At 52.2% G+C, this 22874-nt stretch overlaps 1 protein-coding gene across 1 annotated transcript in view; it reads left to right on the forward strand.

Moving 5' to 3' along the window:
- The first annotated feature begins 11389 nt into the window (after nucleotides 1–11389).
- NEURL1B (neuralized E3 ubiquitin protein ligase 1B) overlaps nucleotides 11390–22874 on the forward strand; it is a 42204-nt gene continuing 30719 nt past the window's right edge. Inside the window, exon 1 of the mRNA XM_055554925.1 lies at nucleotides 11390–11588. Coding sequence (XP_055410900.1) covers nucleotides 11558–11588 — 31 coding nt within the window. The 5' untranslated portion in view covers nucleotides 11390–11557. The remainder of the gene's footprint in view (nucleotides 11589–22874) is intronic.

Here is a 22874-nt window from a genome sequence, read left to right on the forward strand (position 1 = left end):
AACTTTTCTTCTGCAGCTTCCTCCCCTGTGTCAGCTTTCAGAGAACTGAAGAGAGTTAGGGTCTTGTTCTGGATTATGCTCTGCCTTAAGGGAAGGTTGTGGCTGGTTTCATCTTCTATCTAGACCTCTAAAACATTCTCCTTATTGGCAGCAAGGCTGTTCAGCTTTCTAATCATTCATGTGTTCACTGGAATAGCACTTTTAACTTCCTTCAAGAACTTTTCCTTTGCGTTCACAGCTTGGCTAACTGTCTGGCACAGGAGGCCTAGCTTTTGGTCTATCTTAGCTTTTGGCATGCCTTCCTCACTAATCGTAATCATTTCTAGCTTTTGATTTAAAGTGAGAGGCACATGACTATTCCTTTCACTTGAATGCTTAGAGGTTGTTGTAGGGTCATTAAACTGGCCCAATTTCAATACGATTGTGTCTCAGGGAATAGAGAGACCCAAGGAGAGGAAGAGAGATGGGACCAGCCGGTCAGTGGAGCATCAGAACACACAACAGTTCTCTGTCTTGTAGTGGTAGCAGTTCATGGCACTCCAAAACGATAACAAGAGTAACAAGAAAGACCCCTGATCACAGGTCACCATAAAGAAAAAGTTTGAAATATTGTGAGAATTACCTAAATGTGACACAGACATCAGTGGAAGCTGTGTTGCTGGAAAAATGGTGTCGATAGATTTTCTCAACACAAGGGTCCCATAAACCTTCAAACTGTAAAACACTTGGTATCTATGAAGAACGAAAAAGCAAAGCTCGATGAAACAAGCTGGCTATATTGAGTTATTGGTCTTTTTCATATCAGTTTGTAGTTGTATTTATTCTGGAAACGAGCAAGTCCTTTGTTGGTTGTAGTGTACGATGTATTTTTTCTCACTCTGTAACTTGCCCTTTAATTTTCTCACTAATATCTTTTGATAAAAAGAATATTAACTTTTAATTCAGTCAATTTTATCAATCCATTTTAATGGTTAGCACTTTCTATGTCTTATTAAAGTGTATTTTGAGCCACTTTGAGGTTATGAAGATATTTTCTTATGTTGCTTTTTAGAAGTTTTCTGTTTTGCCTTTAACATGCGCATCTACAAGTCCTCTGAAGTTGATGTTTGAATAGTGTGATAGTGAATAGAGTAGGGATGAAGTTTTCTTCTTATGCAGGTATCCAGTTGGCCTAGCACAAGCCATTGAAAAGATTGTCCCTTCCCCCGCTGCTTGGTAATGTCACAGAACATGAGTCGATTTATGTCTGGCATCTGTCTCGATTCCATTGGTCTATTTGTCTCTCCTTGTACAAACACCACATGTCTTACTCCGCTTTATGATGGGTATTGGGGTCCAGCAGACCGAATCCTTTTACTTTGCTCTCTATTTTTAAAAAGGGCTATCATTTACCCTTTGTATTTCCACATGGATTTTTACAACCTGTTTTTTAAGGTACATACACACACATATCCTTGTTAGGATTTTGATTAGGTTGTATGCATGTATGTATAAGTCAGTTTGCAGAGAATTGATTTCTTTAAAATGTCGTATCTTTCAACTCCTGAATATGATATATCTTCCACTTAGTTTTTGGATTCCTCTCAATACTGTTTACAGTTTTCTGAATACATTTCAGGTGAACCAATTAAAAAAAAAAACAACAACTCTGAAGTGAGTGGTAACACAGGCAACATTTGGCTATGGCAAAATCGTGACAACAGCAATGTCCCCAGAATGTTTTCTTTGTACCCCCTGCCAGCTTGGTGTCAAGGTGTCTTTGAGCTGTGCCTAGCCTCCCCCCACCCCAGACCCACCTCCCGTGTACACGCTGCACACCTGGAAGCTGACCCAGATCTGGGACATAGTAGATACATGTGAACTAAGCACTACCCCCACACTCCTGTCCCATTGCTTGAAAAAACTGATAACCCATCCCAACATGCTAAGGATGGGTCAGGCAGTGGTTCAGCTTCCAGATAAGATGCTATCTTTGAAAAGTAGTCTATTGAGTTCTTTCCCATTAGAAAAATTTTATGCGTGCTCAATACAGAACATTTAAAACTTACCAACAGGGACATCCCTGGTGGCCCAGTGGTTAAGACTACATACTCCAAATACCGGGGGCCTGGGTTTGATCCCTGGTTGGGGATCTAAGATCCCATGTGCCACGCAGCCAAAAAATGAATAAATAAATAGAAAATTTTTTAACACTGCCAACAGATAGAGAATGAAAACAAAGCCCATATGCCTTATCACTCAGCGAAAATGACTTGGCATATTTTGATGCATTTCCTTTCACCTTGTTTTTATACACATTGTGTATTTGCTTATTTTGCTTTTATAAACTTGTCGTCATTCTGAGTTAATAGTTCTGTGTTCAGCCTTTCTCATTTGACATTAAAACGTAAATTTTCTCTCCTTTGACTCCAGACTCTTTGGAAACATCACGGCCAGGAGCTCTGTAAGGTTCTGAGAGTGACACCTGTTTACTAACCCTTATCTGTGGTAGGAGGTGTTAGTGAATTCACGCTGGTGTGCACAGTGTATACTGAGGATCTCTCGGCATTTCTTAGCTTAGTCCCCATCCATTTGGCATTACATCCTCAAGAAAGACACTTACATGTGGATTTCAGACCAAAAAATTGCAAACAGAAGCTTATGAGGCAGGGCTTGCCTGGTGGTCTAGTGGCTAACACTCCATGTTCCCAATGCGGGGGGTCCACGTTTGAGTCCTGGTCAGGGAACTAGATTCCACGTGCTGCACCTAAGAGTTCTCATGCTGCAGCCAAAAATCCCTGGGCCGCAATTAAGACCCGCACAACCAAAATAAATAAATAAAGTACATGTAAAAAAAGAAGCTTATGAGGCCTATCAAAGCAGAAGTTAGAACCTGTAACCATGGCTGTCTGTGGGTCACGCGTTTCTTAAGAGTTATTTCCTGACGCCCATGTAAATGCTTCAGGTCCGTCGGCTCCTTCTCTCCTCACAACCCTCTCAAGGAGCTTCTATCGTGTGTCTCATTTCATAGATACAGAGGCTTCCCAGGAGGCACTAGTGATAAACAACCCACCTGCCAATGCACAAGACGTAGGAACTGCAGTCTCGATCCCTGGGTCAGGAAGATCCCCTGGAGGAGGGCATGGCAACCCACTCCAATATTCTTGCCTGGAGAGTCCCATGGACAGAGGAGCCTGATGGGCTACAGTCCATAGTGTCACAAAGAATCAGACACAACTGAAGCAACTTAGCGCACACACACAGATACAGAACCTGAGGCACAATGAGGTTGTGTGGCTAGACCAAGGTCACAAGCAGTGAGTGCCCAAGCTGGGATTCGAACCGCAGCCCTATGCCTCCTGGGCTCCCACTCTTAACCACTCTGGGAGGATGGGAGATAAAGTGGGCTCTTTGAGACACCCACACCTCCTCTCCTGGTCTCCTTCCTCTTGGCCTGAAGAACCTCTTCCTTCTGCAGGTGAGAGGTGAGTCACATGCCCCACGACAGGCGTGAATCCGCTGCATCCAGCTGTGTGACACAGGCACCTCCTTGCCTTCTCCTAGCTTCAGTTTCTTCATCGGGGAAATGGGCAAAGAGGCCATGAGGGAAATGTCTCGATGAGCTGGAACCTGCTCCCCAGTGCTGGGCTTCTGCAGCCCATTCATCGCACCCGCTCTGGGGCCGCCTCCCGGTGCCCCGCCTCGGCCCCTGCTGGCTCAGTCCCAACTCCTCCCATCCTGCCTGCACTGACTGACTCTCCCCAACAGCTAGGGGGCGACACTGCCCCAACAACCCCTGTGGGATGGAGTTTTAAAGAGTCCTCTGGAGATTTCCCCCAGTTATGGGACCAGTAGGGGCAGAGCAAGTAGGAACCAGGAATTGTTAGTGGGGGGCAGAGTGGGAGAGAGAAGACTATATTTACCTTCCTGTATCTATTTCTCTGAGAGCATTAATGTCCCTTGTTTACAGAGTGTCCTTGTTCCCCAAGAGTTTGGCCTGTCATTGAGTCCCCATCACTCTGAGACACCAGGGCAAGTGAGCAAGTGAATCACGGTTTGAACCCAGGTCTGTGGGACCAAATCCTAGACTCCAACCTGGCCCTGTGCATCCGACTGCAAGGCTGCAATACCCATGGCCTGAGGGTCACAGCCCCACTCATCCGATCCCCCAAAACCCAGAAACTGATTTTTCATGGCCATTTTACAGATGAGGATGCTGAGGCCTGTCTGAGGTCTTGGGTGGGTAAGCGCTTAAGCCCTAAGCTTATTTGGGCTTTCCAAGTCCCAATCAGTGTCTGAGCTTCTCCAGCCAGCAGCCCAGACACCTCCTTTCAAGCTGGGCAGACGATGAGGAGTGTGAACCAGACCATGGGGAGGAGCCTCCAGTATGGGTTGGGGTGGCTTCTTGGATCCCTAAATAAATAAGGAGTCTAGTCCGTCAGCCTGGAGAGCAGGCTGAGGCCCCAGCCTTTCTCCTCCTGAGATGGTTACAATGGCTGCCAGAGATGAGGAGACTGCTCTGAACCAGTCTCCACACCAGGTTCTGGAGCCACAGAAGGAACGCTGACCTCATGCGCTCTTCCCAATCAGAAGGACTGATGCTGAAGCTGAAGCTCCAATACTTTGGCCACCTGATGCGAAGAGTCGACTCACTGGCAACGACCCTGATGCTGGGAAAGGTTGAAGGAAAAAGGAGAAGAGGGTGCCAGAGGATGAGATGGTTGGATAGCATCATTGACTCAACGGGCATGACTTTGAGCAAACTCTGGGAGATAGTGAAGGGCAGAGGAGCCTGGCATACTGCAGCCTATGGGGTCGCAAAGAGTTGGACATGACTTAGCGATGGAACAACAGCAGCAACAGACCCTGGCCCGCCTCCCTTTTCAGAGGAAAAATCTGAGGCTTAATAAAGAAGTTGCTTGCCAGACATCACACACAGCCAAGCAAGGACAATGCGGGAGTTTTGAACAAGCCAACCTGGCCTCGGGGTTCCTGCTGTGCTGTTGTGGTTCCTGGTCTCACCCTCCCATCCCCCACTCCCCCAACTTGCCCCACCAAGGTCCGCCTCTGTTCCCTGGCCGTTACCAGCTTCACTGGGCTCCTGGAAAGAAATGCAGCCCAATCGCGCTTTACACAATAGATTGTGGTTTGGAGCAAAAGTGTGCTCCTCACTGGATCTTACTTCAAACTCGCCGTAATTCTAGCCGCAGCTTGTCTGAACTAAGCATCCACTCTGAGCCAGCCTCTTCCCAGGCTGCTTCTCATTTCATTCTCGTGCTAGGAACAATTGTCCCCATTCTACAGATAAGGAACTTGAGGCTCAGAGTCGGCATGGGACACACTCCAGGACCCTCGGCTGGGCAGTAGCGGGCTGGTCCTCAGCTGGTGCCTAGCAGGCACCCAGCCAGGGACCCAGAGCTGGACTTTTTCTCCCTGCAGCGTCCCCCGTCAGAGCTGGAGGAAGACCTTGCTTGCCCCCGCAGCCCAGAGCGCACTGGAACACATCCATGGTGCCTGGCCCAGCCCTCTGGACAACAGGACCTTGCACACGGAGACACGCACACCCCAGCTGCCCTGGACCCCAGTCTGCCCCAGATCCCTGCCAACCTGGGGTCCCCACTCAGCTCCCTGCTGCAGCCCACAAGGCCCCAGAGTGATCCCCGTGATGCTCTGGCCAGGGCAGGGCCAGCTGAGGGTGGCAGGAAGCCACTGGTCTCAGGCCTGCCAGGCATAACCCACACCTCACATGGTCTGAAGTGGTACCACGGGGCCCCAGGTTGGCACAAGCCCTCCAACCTCCTGCTCAGGAGCCACAAAACTGGCAGCTGTGACCCAGCCCTGAGGAGCCCCGCAAGAGAAGAGACACCACAGTGTCCAAGGCTTCCTCCACTGGACCCCGTCATGTCCCCATGTGATAGTCTCAGGTGAACAGCGAAGGGACTCAGTCATACATGTACATGTAGCCATTCTCCCCGAAATTCTCTACAGTGACTGAGTTTCATTGCATATTTGCCACGTGCCAGGCACTGTTCTGAGCACTTGACATGTATTACCTCATTTAATCCTGCAATGATCCTAACAATGCAATGAGGCTAGTCCTTTTACTAGCCTGTTTTATCCATGAGGGGAGTAAGGCACAGAGAAGTTGAGTAACACGCTCAAAGCCACACAGCTAGGCAGGAGGGAAGTCAGGCTATGAACCCAGGGCCCGAGCCCTCAGCCAGCACCTCAACCTTTCTGGATGAGATCCAACCCCCATCCCTGGGGTTCACCTATTAATTCATCAACCCATGCATTCATTCAGCACTTGAGCATGTATTCTGTGCCACACACTTTGCAATCATAATCTCATTGGAAGTTTACAGCAGCTATCAGGTAGGCATTATTAATTATCATCCGCATTTTACAGATGAGGCAACCAATGTTCAGAGTGGTAAAGTAACTGTACAGAGACACACAGCCAGCAAGGTTCAAGGGAAGGAAGTAGTGTAGCTAGGGTTGGCCCTTTCCACATTCCAACTTTTCTTTAAAAATCCAGGTCCCCCTGGTGCGGTCTCTACAGCTCTGGGAGGGTAGTAGCAGAGAGTGGGCTCTCACAGTCTGGGGCAAGCTGTGCACTGGGCCCGGGGGTGGGTCAGCACAGGCCAGCCCTCAGGTTACTCCAGGCTGGGCTCTTTGCAAGCTCTCAGCCACCTGAGGGGTCAACAGGAGAAACGCATAGACTCTGAGATCAGAGCAGGCTGGGCTCCTGTCCAGGTCCTCCTGTCTTGGCTGTGTGGTTTGGACAAGGTTCTGCACCTCTCTGAGCCTCTCAGCATACCTTATAGAATAGGTATGATAAAGGCCCCTAACCCTGCTGGAGGAGAGGAAGATTTTAAAAGGCAAAAATACAAAACAGCTCCTTAACCTTTAACTCCTTTTCTCACTTATAGGGTTATTGTGAGGATTAAATAAATCAGAACCTAACATGGTCGGTCAGATTGTCCTCTGCCTGTGTGGCTACAGCAAGCTACCTACAGTCTCTAGGATTTGGTTTCTCCATCCATAAAATGGGCACACTAGTAACACTACTTCCTAGGGTCATTGTGAGCTTAAAGCATCTAAAGGACTTGAACCAGCATACCACACTCAATAAATGTTATTAGCTATTACTGCGTCGTGATTAGCATTGTAATTACACAGTGAATGCAGGTTACTGGGATCATAAATTGATTTAAATTCAGCCCCTGCCTCAGGCTTCCATTCCATGGCCATCATGACCGTGTGTCTCAGAGCATCTAAGCTCCGTCTGTATGTTATGAGAAAGCTGAGTCCAGGACATGTATGGCCCCAGTCTGTGGCAGAGCTGCCTCCATTGAATTTCAGGAAAATGTCAGTGCGTGGCCTTTTCAGATGGCCAATATGGGACTCATCCATCTGAACGCTGTCGGTGTGTCTTCAGGGAGACTCTGGAGGAAGGGTCTGTCCATTCAGCCCTCCTGTGTATCAGCAATGAGCTCCCCTTTGGAAATGATGCTGGCACCAAGTACTCACTGCAAGAGAACAGGACAAGAAAAAGCCACATGCCAGGGCTTCTTCCCCTTTTGGTCTCGGCTGCTGCATAAACTGTGGCCAGATTCAGTGGCTCACAAACATGATTCGCTCTTTGAGGGCAGCAAGGTGTGGATGAAGGTATAGGAGCTAGAACTCAAGACACATGGCCCCTCTGCTCACTGCTGTGCCACCCTGGACGAGTGGCTTTGTTGTTCCGAGGCCAGTTTCCTCCTCTGCATAAGCAGAGAGCTAGAAGCCTTGAGGTTCTGCTCCTCCTGGCAGGGTGAACTCGGAAGTTCCTTCCTCACACTGCGCTTCACTTTCCTCTCCTGTCAGACAGGAATTACGTTAATGCTAGGCTGTGAGGATGAGCACTCAGAGGGTCCAGCCTGATACCCGCTGCATGGCTGGCACTTAGTAACCAGGAGCTGAAAAAGATATTGCTTTTGTGGGTGAAGACCACTAGATTTGGAAATCGAGGGTTTGATGATCAGGGTTTGCTGAAAAGTAGAGGTTTCCTGGAACAATTTGAAAACCAAGCTTTGTGGTTTGAGTGTTCTTGAGCTGCAAGGAGGAGCCTGTGCAAAGGCCCTTGGGTTCCCTGAAAGAAGGGGTCTTTTATCCAGGAGTCTACACTGGACAAAACTCCCACCAGCTCGGTGCACCTGACTGCCTGCTATGCCTGAGGCAGGATCTGCGAGGGCATGCCCAGAAGAAGCAATGCCAGGGAGCACAGCCAAGGCCCTCCCTCTACCCACTGCCGTGGGAGGCTGTGCCAGCACACTGCACACTCAAGAGAAGCAGCCCCACCCAGGGGCCCCTGAAACCCAAGCATGGGTCCTGGTGCCGAGGGAGGGCAGTATTGGCTCTTCAATTCTGGATGTGGCTAAGGGGGAGGGGGCTGTGTGAAAGTCAAAGCCAGGAGAGGTTATGACTAGAGACTGCTGTCCTAGCCCAAGGATGCTCCGCATCCCCTGCTTCTGTTTACACACCTCCTGGGTGACTGGGATCTCCCTCTCCCCCAAAGCCACCTGACCCACCTTTGTGAAGCAGCTTTGTCTTCCTTCTCAAGTGTGGTGCCTGTAACCAAAGCAACTTCTCCCAGAAAGGTCTAATCATGCACTGGAACAACAAGCTCCTCCTTCGTTCTATGGACTATACCTCTGTTGATGCATCCCTATTTTGTTTCTCCCTGCACATATCACTATTGATCACACCCCAGTCCAGGGCTACTATCAACCAAATTCATTCCTTCACAACTCTTTTCTACCCTTCCTTCTTCCATCCCTTCCTCCCTCCCTTCTTCCATCTTTCTTTCCTTTCCCCTCCCACTTCACAGCAATGCCTCTCTGCAGTCAGTTTGTTCAAATGTGTATGCTACTCTTACTGTGGGCACTGGGGATTCATAAGTGAATATGTCCCGGGTCCTGCCCACAGGACGCTTCTCATCTGCCACTAGAGAGGGTGGAAGGGTAACAGGTACAACCACTTGCCCTGAAGATGTAATTAACAGAAAAGACAAAGTGCAGAGGGACCTCAGAGGAGGTGAGCAACTATTGTATATGCGTGACTATTTGGTAACCCAAGTGAAAGTTAAGGGCAATCTCTATTCTCCCAATAAAAGATGCACAATAAAGGTGAACAATGTAAACTTTAAGGGGTGGGAGTGAGATAGTCAGAAGTCCATTTGTAATATTTATTTCCTTATTGAGAGACTGTTGTTGTTTAGTCGCTCAGTCATGTCTGACTCTTTGGGACCCCATGGACTGTAGCTCACCAGGCTCCTCTGTCCATGGGATTCTCCAGGCAAGAATATTGGAATGGTTGTGATTTCCTCTTCCAGGGGATCTTCCTGACCCAGGGATCAAACCCGTGTCTCCTGTCTGGCAGGCAAATTCTTTGCCACTGAACCACCAGGGAAGACCTTACTGAGAGAGAAATATTTTAAATCATCTTTATATAAAATACTAATTTGGAAAGAATGCTTTAGTCTAAATTTCAAGAAACTACTTGGGTTCTCGTTCTTTGCACGTGGCTTACACACCAGTGTCACCATCACCTGGTGGGAGGCGGGGGAGGACTTCTTGGTTTTCCAGAGCACACCTTAACCACAGGGACCAAGACGTTAAACACGGCTCTTTTGGATCCACATGTCAGGTGACCACAGGACACTGCTCCCTCTGCAGGTACCATCTGCAGAGCATTTGGACAGTTGGGGCTTCATTTGCAGGCGTGCATTTTTTATTTGCACAACACTGCCACTTATATGAGTGCTCTGAAAGTGACCTTTAAAAGGCCTGTTGACAACACCCTCCCTTTGTGACCTTCCCTTTGGGACACTTGTAGTCACAAAATACTGTTTGCATTGCACTGTTTTATATGAGCAAACTTTTCTAGGCTCCTTTTATAATAATACTGACCTCTGTATGCATCCCAAACTCACATGGACTGAGGGTATATGAAACTAATGTACCTTTCCCAAACAGGACCTCATGTTTCTTTTTTTTTTTAAAAAAGAAATGACTGACAGAGCACCCATAATATGAGAAATCAGTAGCTCAGACACCAGACAACCTATGTTCAAGCATGTGTGATGAATCAGGGGTGGTGGGGAATAGAGACGTCTTCCCAGAGGTGGAGGCTTTCAGCTGACCTTGAAGAACAAAAACCCTTTGGGATGGACCAGGCACTCCAGGCAGAAGGCACCAGAGAAACTGAACTTGGTGGAAGGGAGGTGTCTCTCCCAGATACCCACCTTTCATTCACACAGCTCCAGTCAGCTTTACTCGGAAATTTGAGGCACCTGTTCTCCACTCTCTGAGGCTCAATCTGCCTGTCTGAGAAGTGGGGGTAATAACATATTTCATAAAGTCACAAGGGAAACAAGAGCATGGAAAATAGAGTCGGAAAAAATCTGGGTTGAAATTAGCTTTTCTTGGGCAAGTCATTGCACCTCCCAAGCCTCAATGTTTTTATCTGAAAAATGGAGCCCTGTCCTGTGAGGCCAGGGGCTAGCAGGCTTCATGCCCTGCTGAGTGTGATCTGGGTTCCCCTACTGGGGAGGTGGGGTGAATGAATGAATGGGGAACGCCTGTCACTCTCTCTGCCGGGGGACGCTGCCCCAGCTCTTCCTGTGCTGGTTCTTTGCTGCTCCTCAGATGGAACTGGCCTTGCTCCCAGGTTCTCCCTAAGCCCCAGTCACCCCCTCAGTCCTGTTTTATTTCCGTCCTGGCTTTGATTGTTGTATTATCTGATCCTAATTGTTTGTTATTGCTGTCTTCACCACTAGCATGCATTGTCTGTATCTGCAGCGCCCAGCACAGCGCATGGCACCTAGGGTGTGCTCAATACATATTTTAATTAATGATTTATAGGTTCCCTCCTCCCAATCTTTGGACCCTGCCTAGGTTTTCCCCACTTGTGAGTGCAAGGTCCCACCCCTACCCGTCACCCCGGTTGGACTGTTTTTAAGCTTTTTACACTGTCCAAGGTGACCTTGTGGGGGGTGTTTTCGTTCCAGACCCTTCCCACGCCCCCACCCCCGCACAGAAGCTCTGCGGGCGAGGGGCTGGCCCCCTGTGGCCCAGAGCCTGGCATACATTAAGCCTTCTCAAAACGTTGGAATTAATGACTGAAAGGCCAGCTGGCTGACGAGCCTGACACCCTCAAGGGCACCCAACTGCCCAGCGCGCCTTCCTGACCCGGGCGCGGGAGCGGCGAGAGCGGGATGCTCGGCGGTTCCCCTCCCGCCTCCCGGAGCAAACTTTCAAAAGATGCGGCGGCCGCGGTCCCGCCCCTCCCGGCGTGGTTGGAGGCGGCGGGAGGCGGGGGCGGAGCCGGCGGGCCAGGGCCTGTGGCTCCGCCTCCTCCTGCTGCCGCCGCTTCCCTCTCAGCACCCGCCCCAGCTGTAGCCCGCCGGCTCGCCGGTGCAGCCGCGATGCCCCGGAGCCAGACACCGGCCCGGGTCCCCGGCCCAGCACGTAATTAGCCTCCCTGCGTCCCGAGGGCGCCGGCGCCACCGCCAACGCCGCGCCCCGACGCAGCGATGGGCAACACGGTGCACAGGACCCTTCCAGGTACGCCGGGAAGCCCTGCCCGAGAGGCAGGCGCTGGGGTTCTCCTCTCCTCGGGGGACCCTCTGGGTGACTTCCGGAGAGCCACCCCACCCCCACTCCCCTTAGCGCTCTCGGCGGGCGCAGTGGGCTAGAGTCTCCAGTGCCTCCCGACTCCCGGCTTAGCGCGCGCGGAGCGGCTGGGCTTTGCGCTCCGGGAGGGCGGGTACCGCGTCCTGGTTACCTTGGGGACCCCGTCCTGGTTACCTTGGGGACCCCCGTGCTCCTTCTCCCGGCTTTGGTTAGATGCGCGAAGGGGCCGTTGGGGCGATGCTGCGCGCCCCGCTTTGCCTTTGTTCCAGCCCGGGGGCGCTGATGAAGGAGCCCGGGGCGCTCCGGGGCGTGAATGAAGCCAGGCTTCTCAGAGCTTCCGACGGCCAGAAGCCGCCGGTTGTGCCGGGACTGCAGCGGCTGAGAGTCGGGGGCGGGGGGTGCTCGCAGGCGTACCTCAGTTACCAGCCGCTCAGCGCCCCCGCGGCACATGCTGCTTGGTTTGGCCACGTTCCCACGCGCACCCCGGCTGCGCCCCCCTCTGGTGTCCGCTCAGCTGGGGGCTCTCTAGACCCCTCGCAGTCGCCGCCGCTGAGCGCATCGCCCTCTAATTAATACAACCCCAGAATTTTCAGGGCCACAGTAGGGGGATTCAGAGCTGGGAAGAGGTGGGCGTGGGCTAGAGAAGGCTTTGCTAGAAAATACCAGGTAACTGTAGGAATAAATCAGCGCTGCTCAGAGGCTTGGAGGCTCAGTGCCCAGCATGCAAAGAAGCTTCGCGGTAAAGATGTGTATCCCAGTTTTATATTGAAGAAATTGAGGCTCTGTGGAGGGGAAATGACACACCCAAGGTCACGTTGCTGGTGTTGGGGGGGCCGCGTTGAGATTGGGATCTGTGTCTGTCTGCCTACCCTTCTCCCCGCCCCCAAATCTTTAGAATAAGTCTTTATTCTGCCTTAAGGCTGGGCATTTGTAGCATCCTGGGCAGAAGGTGAGGGTCACATATGTGAGGTTTTAGGAGGAAAGGAAGGTATCACCCCATCTCTGCTCTACAGCTATATCCAAAAATAATTATATATAAAAAATAATTGTTTCTTCCTCTGGGAGGGACTGAAATGCATGGTGCTGAGTCCTGCATTCCCAAAGCTGGCTTATAGAAGAGGAGCCTCTCCTTCTGCTTATAAGCTCCTGGGTAGCTTTCAGGCCAATGCACACAGAATTCACCAATTCTCTGGGAGGTGAAGTTGCCAGCAGAGGGTCACCAGCTAGTCAGTGACAGAGGTGGGATTCAAATCCAGGTCTTCTGACCCGAGTGTGGCCACGCCCCCTATGGCCAGGGCTGTGGCCCTAATAGGGATGGAGAGAACCCACCCTCCCAGTTTGGAGGTGTCCCGGGATGTTGGCAAATAGAACAGCAGATGTCCTCCCAGCCACAAAGATACGAGCCCCCTTTGTGAGATTTCTTAATTAAGAAACATTTATGCTCTTCTAGTAAAAAAAAAGCCATTCTGCCACCTGTGGGTCGGCTTTGGGGTAGATGAAGGGACAGACGCCTGCCAGGCAGGCTAAATATAGCTGGATATTTATGAAGTCTCCATCCCACTCAGCCCTCTCTCTGTGGACTGGGTCACCCCGGGGCTGGGAACCTGGGGTTAAGGTTGGTTACTCACAGCAGTAGCTAAGCGTGAAAAATTCAGACTCCACTGGGACTGAAGCCTGCACTGCGTTTAAAACTGGAATTCCTGCACCACATCATGCTGCAGGTGCCAAGAACACGAAGAACCATGTGTTGTTTTCTGACCTGCCTGTACTTAGTTTCTCACACGCGCGGTGCCGTTTTCTACACCTCTGTGCTCAGTACCTGATGCTCTCCACACCCAGAATATCCTTTTACTGTCTAGTCTATCTTTCAAAACCCAGCTCAGTCATCACCTCCTCCAGGAAGCCTTCCCTGACCACCCACACCCAATCCCATCTGTTACTCTGCCACCCCAATACCTTCTTGTCTCTGCATGTTCATCGGACCACTTTGCTTTGTCATCACCCGCCTCCATGACTCTCTTTGGGGCTACCTGAGGACAGAGACCACATCTTGCTCATCTTATATCCCTGGTTGCCCAGTGCAGAGCCGGGCTCAGTGGGGCCCCAAAGCTGGTGGTGGAGCTCACATGTTGCCTGCATCTTAGGCGGAAAGAGCCCTTGGCTCAGCATTGCCCTGTAGAAATCCTTGCGCTTTCATTCTCAGGAAAAGGACACATGCGTGGTGTTCCTTCTATGGGACTTGAAATAGAGAGCTGGCATTTGCTGAGCACCTGGATTCCATGCCAGGCTTCCTGCATATGTGGCTTTATTTACATGCCAAGCACACTTCTCCTTAAAGCTCCTGCACTTGCCGTTCCCTCTGCCTGGAACATTCTTCCCCCAGACCTCCACATGGTGTCTGCTCCAGGCAGCTCTTGTCATTGCCCCTGCCCCCAGCACTCCCCACTCCCTCCCCTGCTTTGGGTTTTTCCTTAGCGTGGATCACCATGTGCTACATGGGCTGTGTAGTTAGCTGTTTATCGCCTGTCTCCCCCAGGAGGATTTTGCCTATTTTGTTCACTGCCATATATTCAGCATCTGCAGCAGTGGGTAGGACATAATAGATGTTCAGTAAATATTTGTTGAATGAATGAATGAACTGAGTTCTCGCAACAGCCCTGTAAAGTGGGCATTATCATCTCCATCTTACAGATAAGGAAACCAAGGCTCAGAGAGGTAAAATGACTCATTCCCCTTCACATGGCTTATCCAATTGGCAGAACCAGGATTGAAATCCAGGTTTATTTAGCTCCAAAGTCCTGCAGTCTTCCCATGACATGCAGTAGCCTCCCAAACTGATGGTTCAGATACCATTTATTGAGTGCCCCAGAGTACACCTGCTGTGCTATTCCATGTGATAAGGAAATGCCCCCCCAAAAGGAATGTCTTTTGTGATCGACTGAGGGGCAGCACCGTTGTGGTCCCTTGCAATGCCCTATAAATAAGCATTAAGGGTCGGCATGGGAACTCAGGTTTGCTATGCTCTTACTGTGTGCATTACCCATTCCCTTTCTAGTTTCAGTTCAGTCCTGCAAAATAAGTTGTCATTCTTTTCCACTTCACAGATGAGGAGACTGAGGCCCAGAGAGGTTGCGACACCTGCCCCAACTCACACAGTTAGGCAGTGGCAAAGCTGGGCTCAGCAGACCCAGGCCTCTCTTTTAATACCACCACATGGCCTTTTTTTTTTTTTTTTTTTTTCCTGCACTCCTTTAGCCTTAATCTGGGTTTTGCAAGGGAAAAAAATGAGAAGTGTACACAGGGCAGGGGAGGGGAGAGCAGAATTCCACAGGGAGGGAGGGTGGGAGGCACTCTCCCCCTTCTCCCACCAGCCCATTTCAGTCCCTTCCCTCCATGCACCCCTGGGGCTCACTCTGGGACTCACTGGTAGTTCTGGTTGGAGAAGAGGCTGAATTCAAACTGCTGGTTGGGTTTAATCATTAAGCCAGTCCATGCTCGACCAAGTCAACAGCCCTCTCTAGTGTTACGTCAGTGAGCGGTGTCCCGAAGCTCCGGAGTATGGGAAGCATGCTCAACCCGCTCTGTGCCCTGAGTCAGGGGCTTTACCCACATCACCTATTTCAGATCCTCCAAACGCCCTTTAGAAGGTCTATATTTATCCCCATCTTACAGGGAGGCAGATGGAGGATTGGAGACATAAAGGATAAAGGCATACCAGTATAAGGGGGAGAGCCAGTCTTCCTAACCCGGACAGTCAATCTGCAGATGCTGCGTCCAGACCAGAAGCACCTGCTGCTCCAGGGCCACTCTAGGGCCCTCCCTGCCCAGCCTCTCTCTTTATTTGACGTGGATCCAGAGCCGTGTGGGTGTTAGGCCTCCTGGGTCTTCGGCCCTCTGGCAAAGGGAGCCAATGCTCCGAGGACCCAGCAGCCACTTTTCTCCCTAGACCTGGACTGTCTCAGCTCTAGGAGGACAGCAGCCTTTCTCCCATCCTGGCGGCTGCACGGATCACCCAACCAGTGCCATCCCTCTCTCTCTGCACCTCTCTTCCTCCCTTACCCAGTCACAGTACGAAGTTCGGTTGGGCCTGCCTGCCTTGTCTGGCCCCATCTGCCTCCCTCCCACAGGTCTTGAAGAATCACTTTTGTAGCCCTCCATCTGAGGCCTGAGCCTGAGCCTCTCGAAGTGACAGTGGTTCCTCCGACAGCCCTGAAACCTGCCAGGCTGTCAGCACATGGTTAGGGACCCTGACCAGTCAAGGCTCCTCGGTGATGGCCTGCGAGGATGCTGGGGGCGGGGCAGGGTAGAGTGGAGCAGCAGACTTACTCATCCGTGGAATTGAGAAAGAGGGACAGTCTGTCTAATGCATAGGAAACGTGGAGAAGTTGCTGTGGAGAATCTGGAGCCAAAAGGAACTAAGGCCTCCCTCTGTTTTTACCCTCTTTCTGATCCCACTTCTTTTCCTTTCCTCTCTGTCTCCCCTGGCAGGAAAGGAGGGAGCCCTGGGGTGATGGGGGTAAGGAAGGCTTCCTGGAGGAGGCGACATCAGAAGGAAAGTCCCACTGCATGTCTGCCTTCCCCGACTCAAATGTCTTCTTTTTCTCTCTGCCTTCAGGGTCTTCTGTGGCTCAGTTGCCCTAAAGCCACCCTGATCTCTGCTTAAGTGCTATGCACCCAGGCTGGGGTGACCCTGGGGTGCGCTCTGCTCTGCATTTTCCCGAGTGTGCATCTTCGTTCATTTATCTGACATCTGTTGGGCACATCTTGTGTACTAGCCCTGGAATGAATAAATGGACAGCCGCTGGCAGCTCCCCTCCCCCGGGAACTGGCCACTGGTGGAAGAAGGATGGAATGCTCTAGTAAAACAGTCAGGTGGTTGGTTATATCACTGCAGAGCACGAGGTGCCGTCAGCCTGTGCCTCAGAGAGGGAGGGGCTGACACCTAAACAAGGCCTGGCCACCAGATCAAGTGGTCTACTGTGGATCGTGTGAGACCAGCTTTTAAAAAACCTTTAACGACATGAAAGTGACAGTGTTAGTTGCTCAGTCGTGTCCCACTCTTTGCGACCCCACGGACTGTAGCCCACCAGGCTCCTCCGTCCATGGGATCCTCCAGGCAAGAATACTGGAGTGGGTTGCCATTTCCTTCTCCAGGGGATCTTCCCAACCCAGGGATCAAACCCAGGGTCTCCTGCATTTGCTGGCAGATTCATTACCACTGAGCCACCAGGGAAGCCCTTTAGTTACCTAGACTAGGATAAAAAGTAAAATATCGAGTGTGTTCAGGCAGGAAGCATTCTTTTCTCCGAAATTTTTGCTTCCGGTGTGCGTGTGTATGTTGCATCTTTCAGTACAAATGCGTTTCTCTCTGGGGTGGCAGCGGTTAAGGGCTGTGATGAGCATGGTCAGTGGCCGGCAGCAGTGGGAGGCCTGGTGTCCTGGTCTAGACGCACCTCGTCGTCAGACTGCCTGGGTCCATCTCAGCGTGACCATTTCCTAGGGCAGTGATGGTGGGCAAGGACTCCCCTCTGTGCTTCAGTTTCCTCAGTTGAAGTGAGGGTGCACAGCTCCCTCACAGTGGGCGGGGTGAGCGTTAAACGGCATAGAGCAGGCAGAGGCTTTAGCATAATGCCCAGGGCGGCCACTGTCGTGGTTATTGTTGCCTGCATGGAAAGGAGAGCCCTCAGGCCCGTTCCTGGGGTCCCTAGAGGGGGGTGACTGACAAGTGCCCGTCACTTCCTGCCTTGAAAACCCTGCCCCAGGTGACCACAAGGCTCGAGTCAAAGGGCTGGGTTGGGAGGCCTCCCTTTCATAGCACGGACAGCAGCTCCCCAAGGTTCCTTGAGCCCTGTCCAAAACATCTCATTTCTGATGAGATGAATCTGCATGGCAGGTTGCATTTTGCAGTTTGCATTGGCCCCCCAGACCGCCAAGTCTAGTGGGAGAGACTAGCAAGGACAGGGCAGTTATGATAAGTCGGGGAGGGGAGCGCAGGGAAGGCTTCCTGGAGGAGGTGCTGTCCAGCTGAGACCAGAAAGCAGAGAAGTTAGCCACAACGGAATGGAAAAGGCTGCTCAAGGCAGAGGATTAGATGTGCAAAGGCCCAAGGGGAGGGAGAACAGGGCGTGTAGAGGGGGAGATGCAGAGTTCTGGGGATCCCAGTGCAAGTGGGGGTGGCAATATGAAGTCAGAGTGGTGGGTGAAGATCAGGTCAGAGGAAGAGGGGTTTCTGGCCTGCAGTCAGGAGACTCAGCTTCTCAGATGCCACACTGCCCACTGGGATGAAGCTCTGTGTCTGCTGGGCTGGGCCACAAAGGCTGCTCAGAACAGACTGTTTAATCTTCTCCATGGACAGAAAGAGTCAGCTCTCTCCTCTTTTGGACCAAAGGGCTCTCTGTACTTGGTGGTGCTCTATGAGGGCTGAAAATAGAAGCCCAGAGGCCAGGTGTGTGGCAGGAGCTTAAAGCAGAGAGGGAAGAGGAAGGGAGCCAACGTGCTGTAGGCTGTGAGCACCCACCTGGGGGTGTAGCCAAATGGTCAGGACTGCAGCACGCCTGCCCCGTGCCGGGCCCTTTCTCTGTTTCATCCCCTTTAAACCATCAGGACACGTCTTCCAGACGTTGGCTCCCACTTCACAGATGAGGACACTGAGCTCAGAAGGATCCTGAGAACTGCCACGGCCTAGGTGGCAAGGAAGTAGCAGAGCAGAACTTATCCGAAGCCTTCCTGACCCCAAAGCCCCTTCCCCATCACTGTGGGACGCTGCCCCCGGGGCCTCTTGTCCTCATCCTGGGCTCCTGAACCCCCGTCCCCACAGGCTGTCCTTCCCACAGGCACACTTTCTTACTTTCTCTATCCTGGGGAGGTGAAGCACCTCTGTGCCCAGCAGCCAGAGTGAAACTGCCTATAGAAAGGCCCAGCCCCCAGCCCCACCCGCCTCACCCCCGGCCTGGAGACTAACTCCTAAGGTGGAGGTGGCCTCTGGGAATCTTGCTCTGGAGGAGACGGGGTGAACTGGAGCTCTGCACCGCTTCCTCCTGCCCCATCAGCCTGATAAAGGCTGGCCTGTGCTTGGTCACCCCCAGCCCCACTGCCACCCGCATCCTTCCCACTGACGGGGCTCAGAGCCACAGGCAGCCCCTGCCAGTCCCTCAGCAAAGGCATGTGGCCCGAGCAAGGGCACTTCGTCACCCCGCACCCGGCTCTCCTGCAGGTCAGGAGAGCCCTGTCCCCATGCTGTGCTGTTACCATTGGAAGAGCCGGTGGCAGCATGGGCTGGGTGCCCCCATCCCTGGGTCTGAGTCTTATTCTCCAGACAAACGCTTTGACCTCTCTTTGCTTTGATTCCCTTTTCTGCAGAGAGGAGATAATGATGTTACGTCTCAGGCCTGCAAAGTGTCTGACAGATAGTGAATGCTCAGGGGGGCACCTGCTATGATTGTGTAGTCACTAAGCAAGCCAGCCCCTGCTCCCTGCTGAGCCCGGCACTCCCAAGGGAGACAGACACAAAAGAAGAAGAATAACCACCAGCTCGTATCACTCAGCCAGTCTATGCCAGACACTATTCTCAGCAGGCACCTGCATCGAGCCCTCAGGACAAGCCCTGTGAGACAGCTACTGCTTTAAGCCCCATATAACTGTTGGGAGAACAGAGAGGGAAAGTGACTTGCCTAAGGGCACACAGCACACATAGTCCAGTGCGATTCCGATGAGAAGGAAGGGGTGTTGATGCTGGATGGATGACTGCCGGGTCGGGACAGGGGGTCAGGTGGGGGCATTTCACATCTGCCCTGGAAGCCTTTGGAGTGTTGAAACTGTGAACATTTGTATTTGTCTGGCAGTTTTCTTTTTAGTTGCTCTTCAACTTCTGTAGTTGTCTCTCATATCCTACATGTCTCAGATCCATGAGGCAGGGGAGCAGACTGATAGGGAAGGGCACTATGGACCAAGCACAGACACGACCAGACATGTGTGGACATCAGTGAGATCCCAGCTCAGTCAAAGGAAGAACTTTCTAACTGTGGAGGCTGTCTGGCAGTAGGGCAGGGGGGAATTGTCCTTTGCTGGAGCAGCACTGGCGTCAGGCCCGACTGGGGCTTGACATGGACGTGGCAGACACAACTGGAGCAGGAGACGGGTCTGGGATAAATTGTCCGCGAAGGTGCCTTTTGACCCTGGGGTCTTATAGGAAGTGCTCCCCAGTGCTCATCTGCTGAACACATGGAGGGCCCTTCATAATCTCTCGCTTATATGATCCCCCTGCCAGTTCTGCATATTGGGAGGTTTTAGGCCCATTTTATGGATCAGGAAGCTGGGGCACAGAAAGATGGAGCAACCTTCCCCCTTCTGGGTCTATACCTTCCCCCGTGACCTCCAGGCCTCAGCACTTTCCCACACTTAGCAGCAGGTACTTCTGAGTAGCAGCCATTCTTGGATGTCAGTCCCAGCTCACTCTCATCCCTTCCCTTTCATTCTCCTTTTTACTGGGACTCAGGGCAGCCTCCCGTCTCATGCTGGACAGAGGGGAGAAAGTTCTTTAATGAGTAAGCCATTCGGGGGTATGGGTGGGGTGGGAGAGTCGGGGCAGCACGGGCAGTTGGCAGAATGCCCACAGCCATTAACATGTGTGTTCTGTTTATGTCCTCAACATTACGCATTGTTTATATCATAATTATGTCCCACAGACACACATTTTCTTTCCTTTTCCCCAAGGATGATGGATTTATGAGATGGGTGGGCACCCGCGTGCCCTGGGTCTCCAAGCCGGGTTTGCTTGGTAACTTTCCACCCCACAGGGGCAGATCCTTACCCCCAGAAGACATTCTCTTCCCCTTAAGACTGTGGGTGCTTCAAGGGCAGAGCACGGAACAGCGGAATTTCCCTGTCTCTGGGGATGGTGTGGACCTTCATCCCTGCAGACAGGTCTCTCAGGGACTCTGTTCCCAGGACTAGAGAATGCTCGGAATCACCACGTCCCACCTCCCATCTGACAGATCAGAACACTGAGGCCCAGAGCCTTACAAAGGGTCACAGAGAGATTGCAGATGGGGTCTTCGGCTGGAATCCCTAAGAGAGGGGGTAGAAAGAGCACTGGTTTTGGAGGCAGTCTTGTGTTCAAATCTCAGTTCTATATCTAAGCTGTGTGACCCTGGCAAGTCACTCCCCGTCTCTGAACCTTGCTTTCCCATCTTTAGGGTGGGGAGAATGATGGTGCCTCCCTCATGGGAGTTTGATGAGGAATAAATAGGAGACTCCATGAGAAGTCTGAGCCGATATAAGATGGGGACTCCATAAGTGGACTTCAAATTCACTGAAGGCAAGGAATCTGTGCTCCTGAAGCTGGTGAAGCAGAGAGGAGCAGGAGGACCCAATAGTGCGGGGTCACACTCTCAAGGCCCTGTGACGAGTCCAAAAGTACTCCCTGGCTGGCTAGGGAGGCGACGCCACATAGTGTCAAGAGCGGGCATGGCTTTGGATTCAGATCTGAGTCAAATCCTGATCCAGCTGTCTGCCTGCACCATGACCCTGGGCCAACCCCTCCCCATAGATCCCCACCTGGACCTATGTTCTCATCTGAGAAACAGGGTCATGGGGATGTAGAGAGGCCCCAGGGAGCCAGCAACTCTAGGATCATCAGCACTGAGGATGTATGAAATGGAGATTCTTATCAGGACTCCCGAGTGTGTATTTCCAACATTTGCCCTTTACCCCTTTGGTCAGAGGGCAGAGGGCCTTGCAGACTCCTTCAGGCGTCCTCAGCCTACACTCACTGACTTGGAGCCCTCGGGTATTTGCAGAAAGGCCAGCCTGATGGGTCTGGGGCAGAGGCAAGAGAAACCTGGATCTTTGGAGAAAGGAGGAGAGTGGGAGGGGTGCTCTTGAGGTGCTCCTCTGCGGGCCTCAGAGCCAAACATGGCAGGGAAGGACTCAGCCTTAGCTGAGGGCCCACGCACTGTGCTGTTCCTTCCCTGTAGGGATAACGTCTACCCTTTGCCCGAAGCACCCAGAGCGTCCTCTTCCTAGCCGTGGGCGCCCCGCTGGCGTGTGTTCTGACACTGACTGTACCGCTTCCTGGCCCGGTGGCCTGGGCCGCTCTCCCAGCCTCTTTGAGCCTTCCTTCCTCAGCGGCAGTAGGTCTGGTAGCAGTCACCTCCTTCAGCGCTGTCAGGAGGATCATAGGACATCTGGTGGGCAGAGGACCAGCCCCGGGCTCTACATGGCCCCTGGGGGTGTCCCTCTCTGATCATGCCCACCTCCAATCCCCTTTTCTGACCTTGGGGCCATTAGGCACTGGGGCTCCACCCCCTGCTATAATCTGCTTTCTTTTTTTAGATGCTGCTGATTTTTCATCCCAAGTTCTGCCATCCCCTGACCTTTGAGTTGCTCAAAGCAGGCTGATTGATGACAAGCAACACCACCCCTGCCTACACCCCCCCACCCCCGAGACCAAGGCAGGCCTCACTCCACCTTTGTCTCTTATACATAGCCTTTTTTCTTTTTCCTTGCAGTTCAGGGGATAAGTGAGAAACCTTGTGGGGGAATGAGGCATAAAACAGGAAGGATGAAACTTCCAGGGTCAGACAGGACCAGATTCAAAGACAGACACTGCCCTCACAGTCTGGGTGGCCTCTGGCCGCGATGTCTGCCTCTCTGGGCTTCAGTTTCCTCTTGAGGAAGCCACTTGGCAGGGTGGGGCCATAAATGAATGGGCAGCATGGTTCACCCTTGGTATACACTGGGGGAGCCGCGGGGGTAGGCTCCCACCCCTCAGGGCCAGCAAATGCTATCCAGCCCTGTTGCTTATGAAGAGCATTTCCTCAGCTCCAGAAGCCAGAGCAGTGAAGTTCTAGGAGAGTTTCCAGCTGCATTTGATCCTGAAAAGTAGGGCCAGTGGATCTGCTGTTTCAAAGTTGGGACCGGGTCCCTGCAGGCTCCCCTAGGGCTGAGGCTAGGAGTGAACAGTCAGGCTTCTGGGCCCCACCCAGGCTGGGGGAGTGGCTGCCCTCAGGGTAAAGAGAAGGAGCCTACTGGCCAATCAGCTGGCCTATCAGCAGGCGGCTGCCAGAAGCTGCCTGGAGGAGAAGCAGGTGCCGAGGGCAGGACTGTGCCAGCCGTTGGAAGCAGTGTTTGAAACCTGGCCTGGTTTTCCCATTCCCGCCCTGCCAGGTCCTTCTGATAGGCAGGGAAGAGAGGAAAGGACAGTTTCTATGGGAAGAC

The sequence above is a fragment of the Bubalus kerabau genome, chromosome 18 (genome assembly GCF_029407905.1).
Source record: "Bubalus kerabau isolate K-KA32 ecotype Philippines breed swamp buffalo chromosome 18, PCC_UOA_SB_1v2, whole genome shotgun sequence".
NCBI lineage: Eukaryota > Metazoa > Chordata > Mammalia > Artiodactyla > Bovidae > Bubalus > Bubalus kerabau.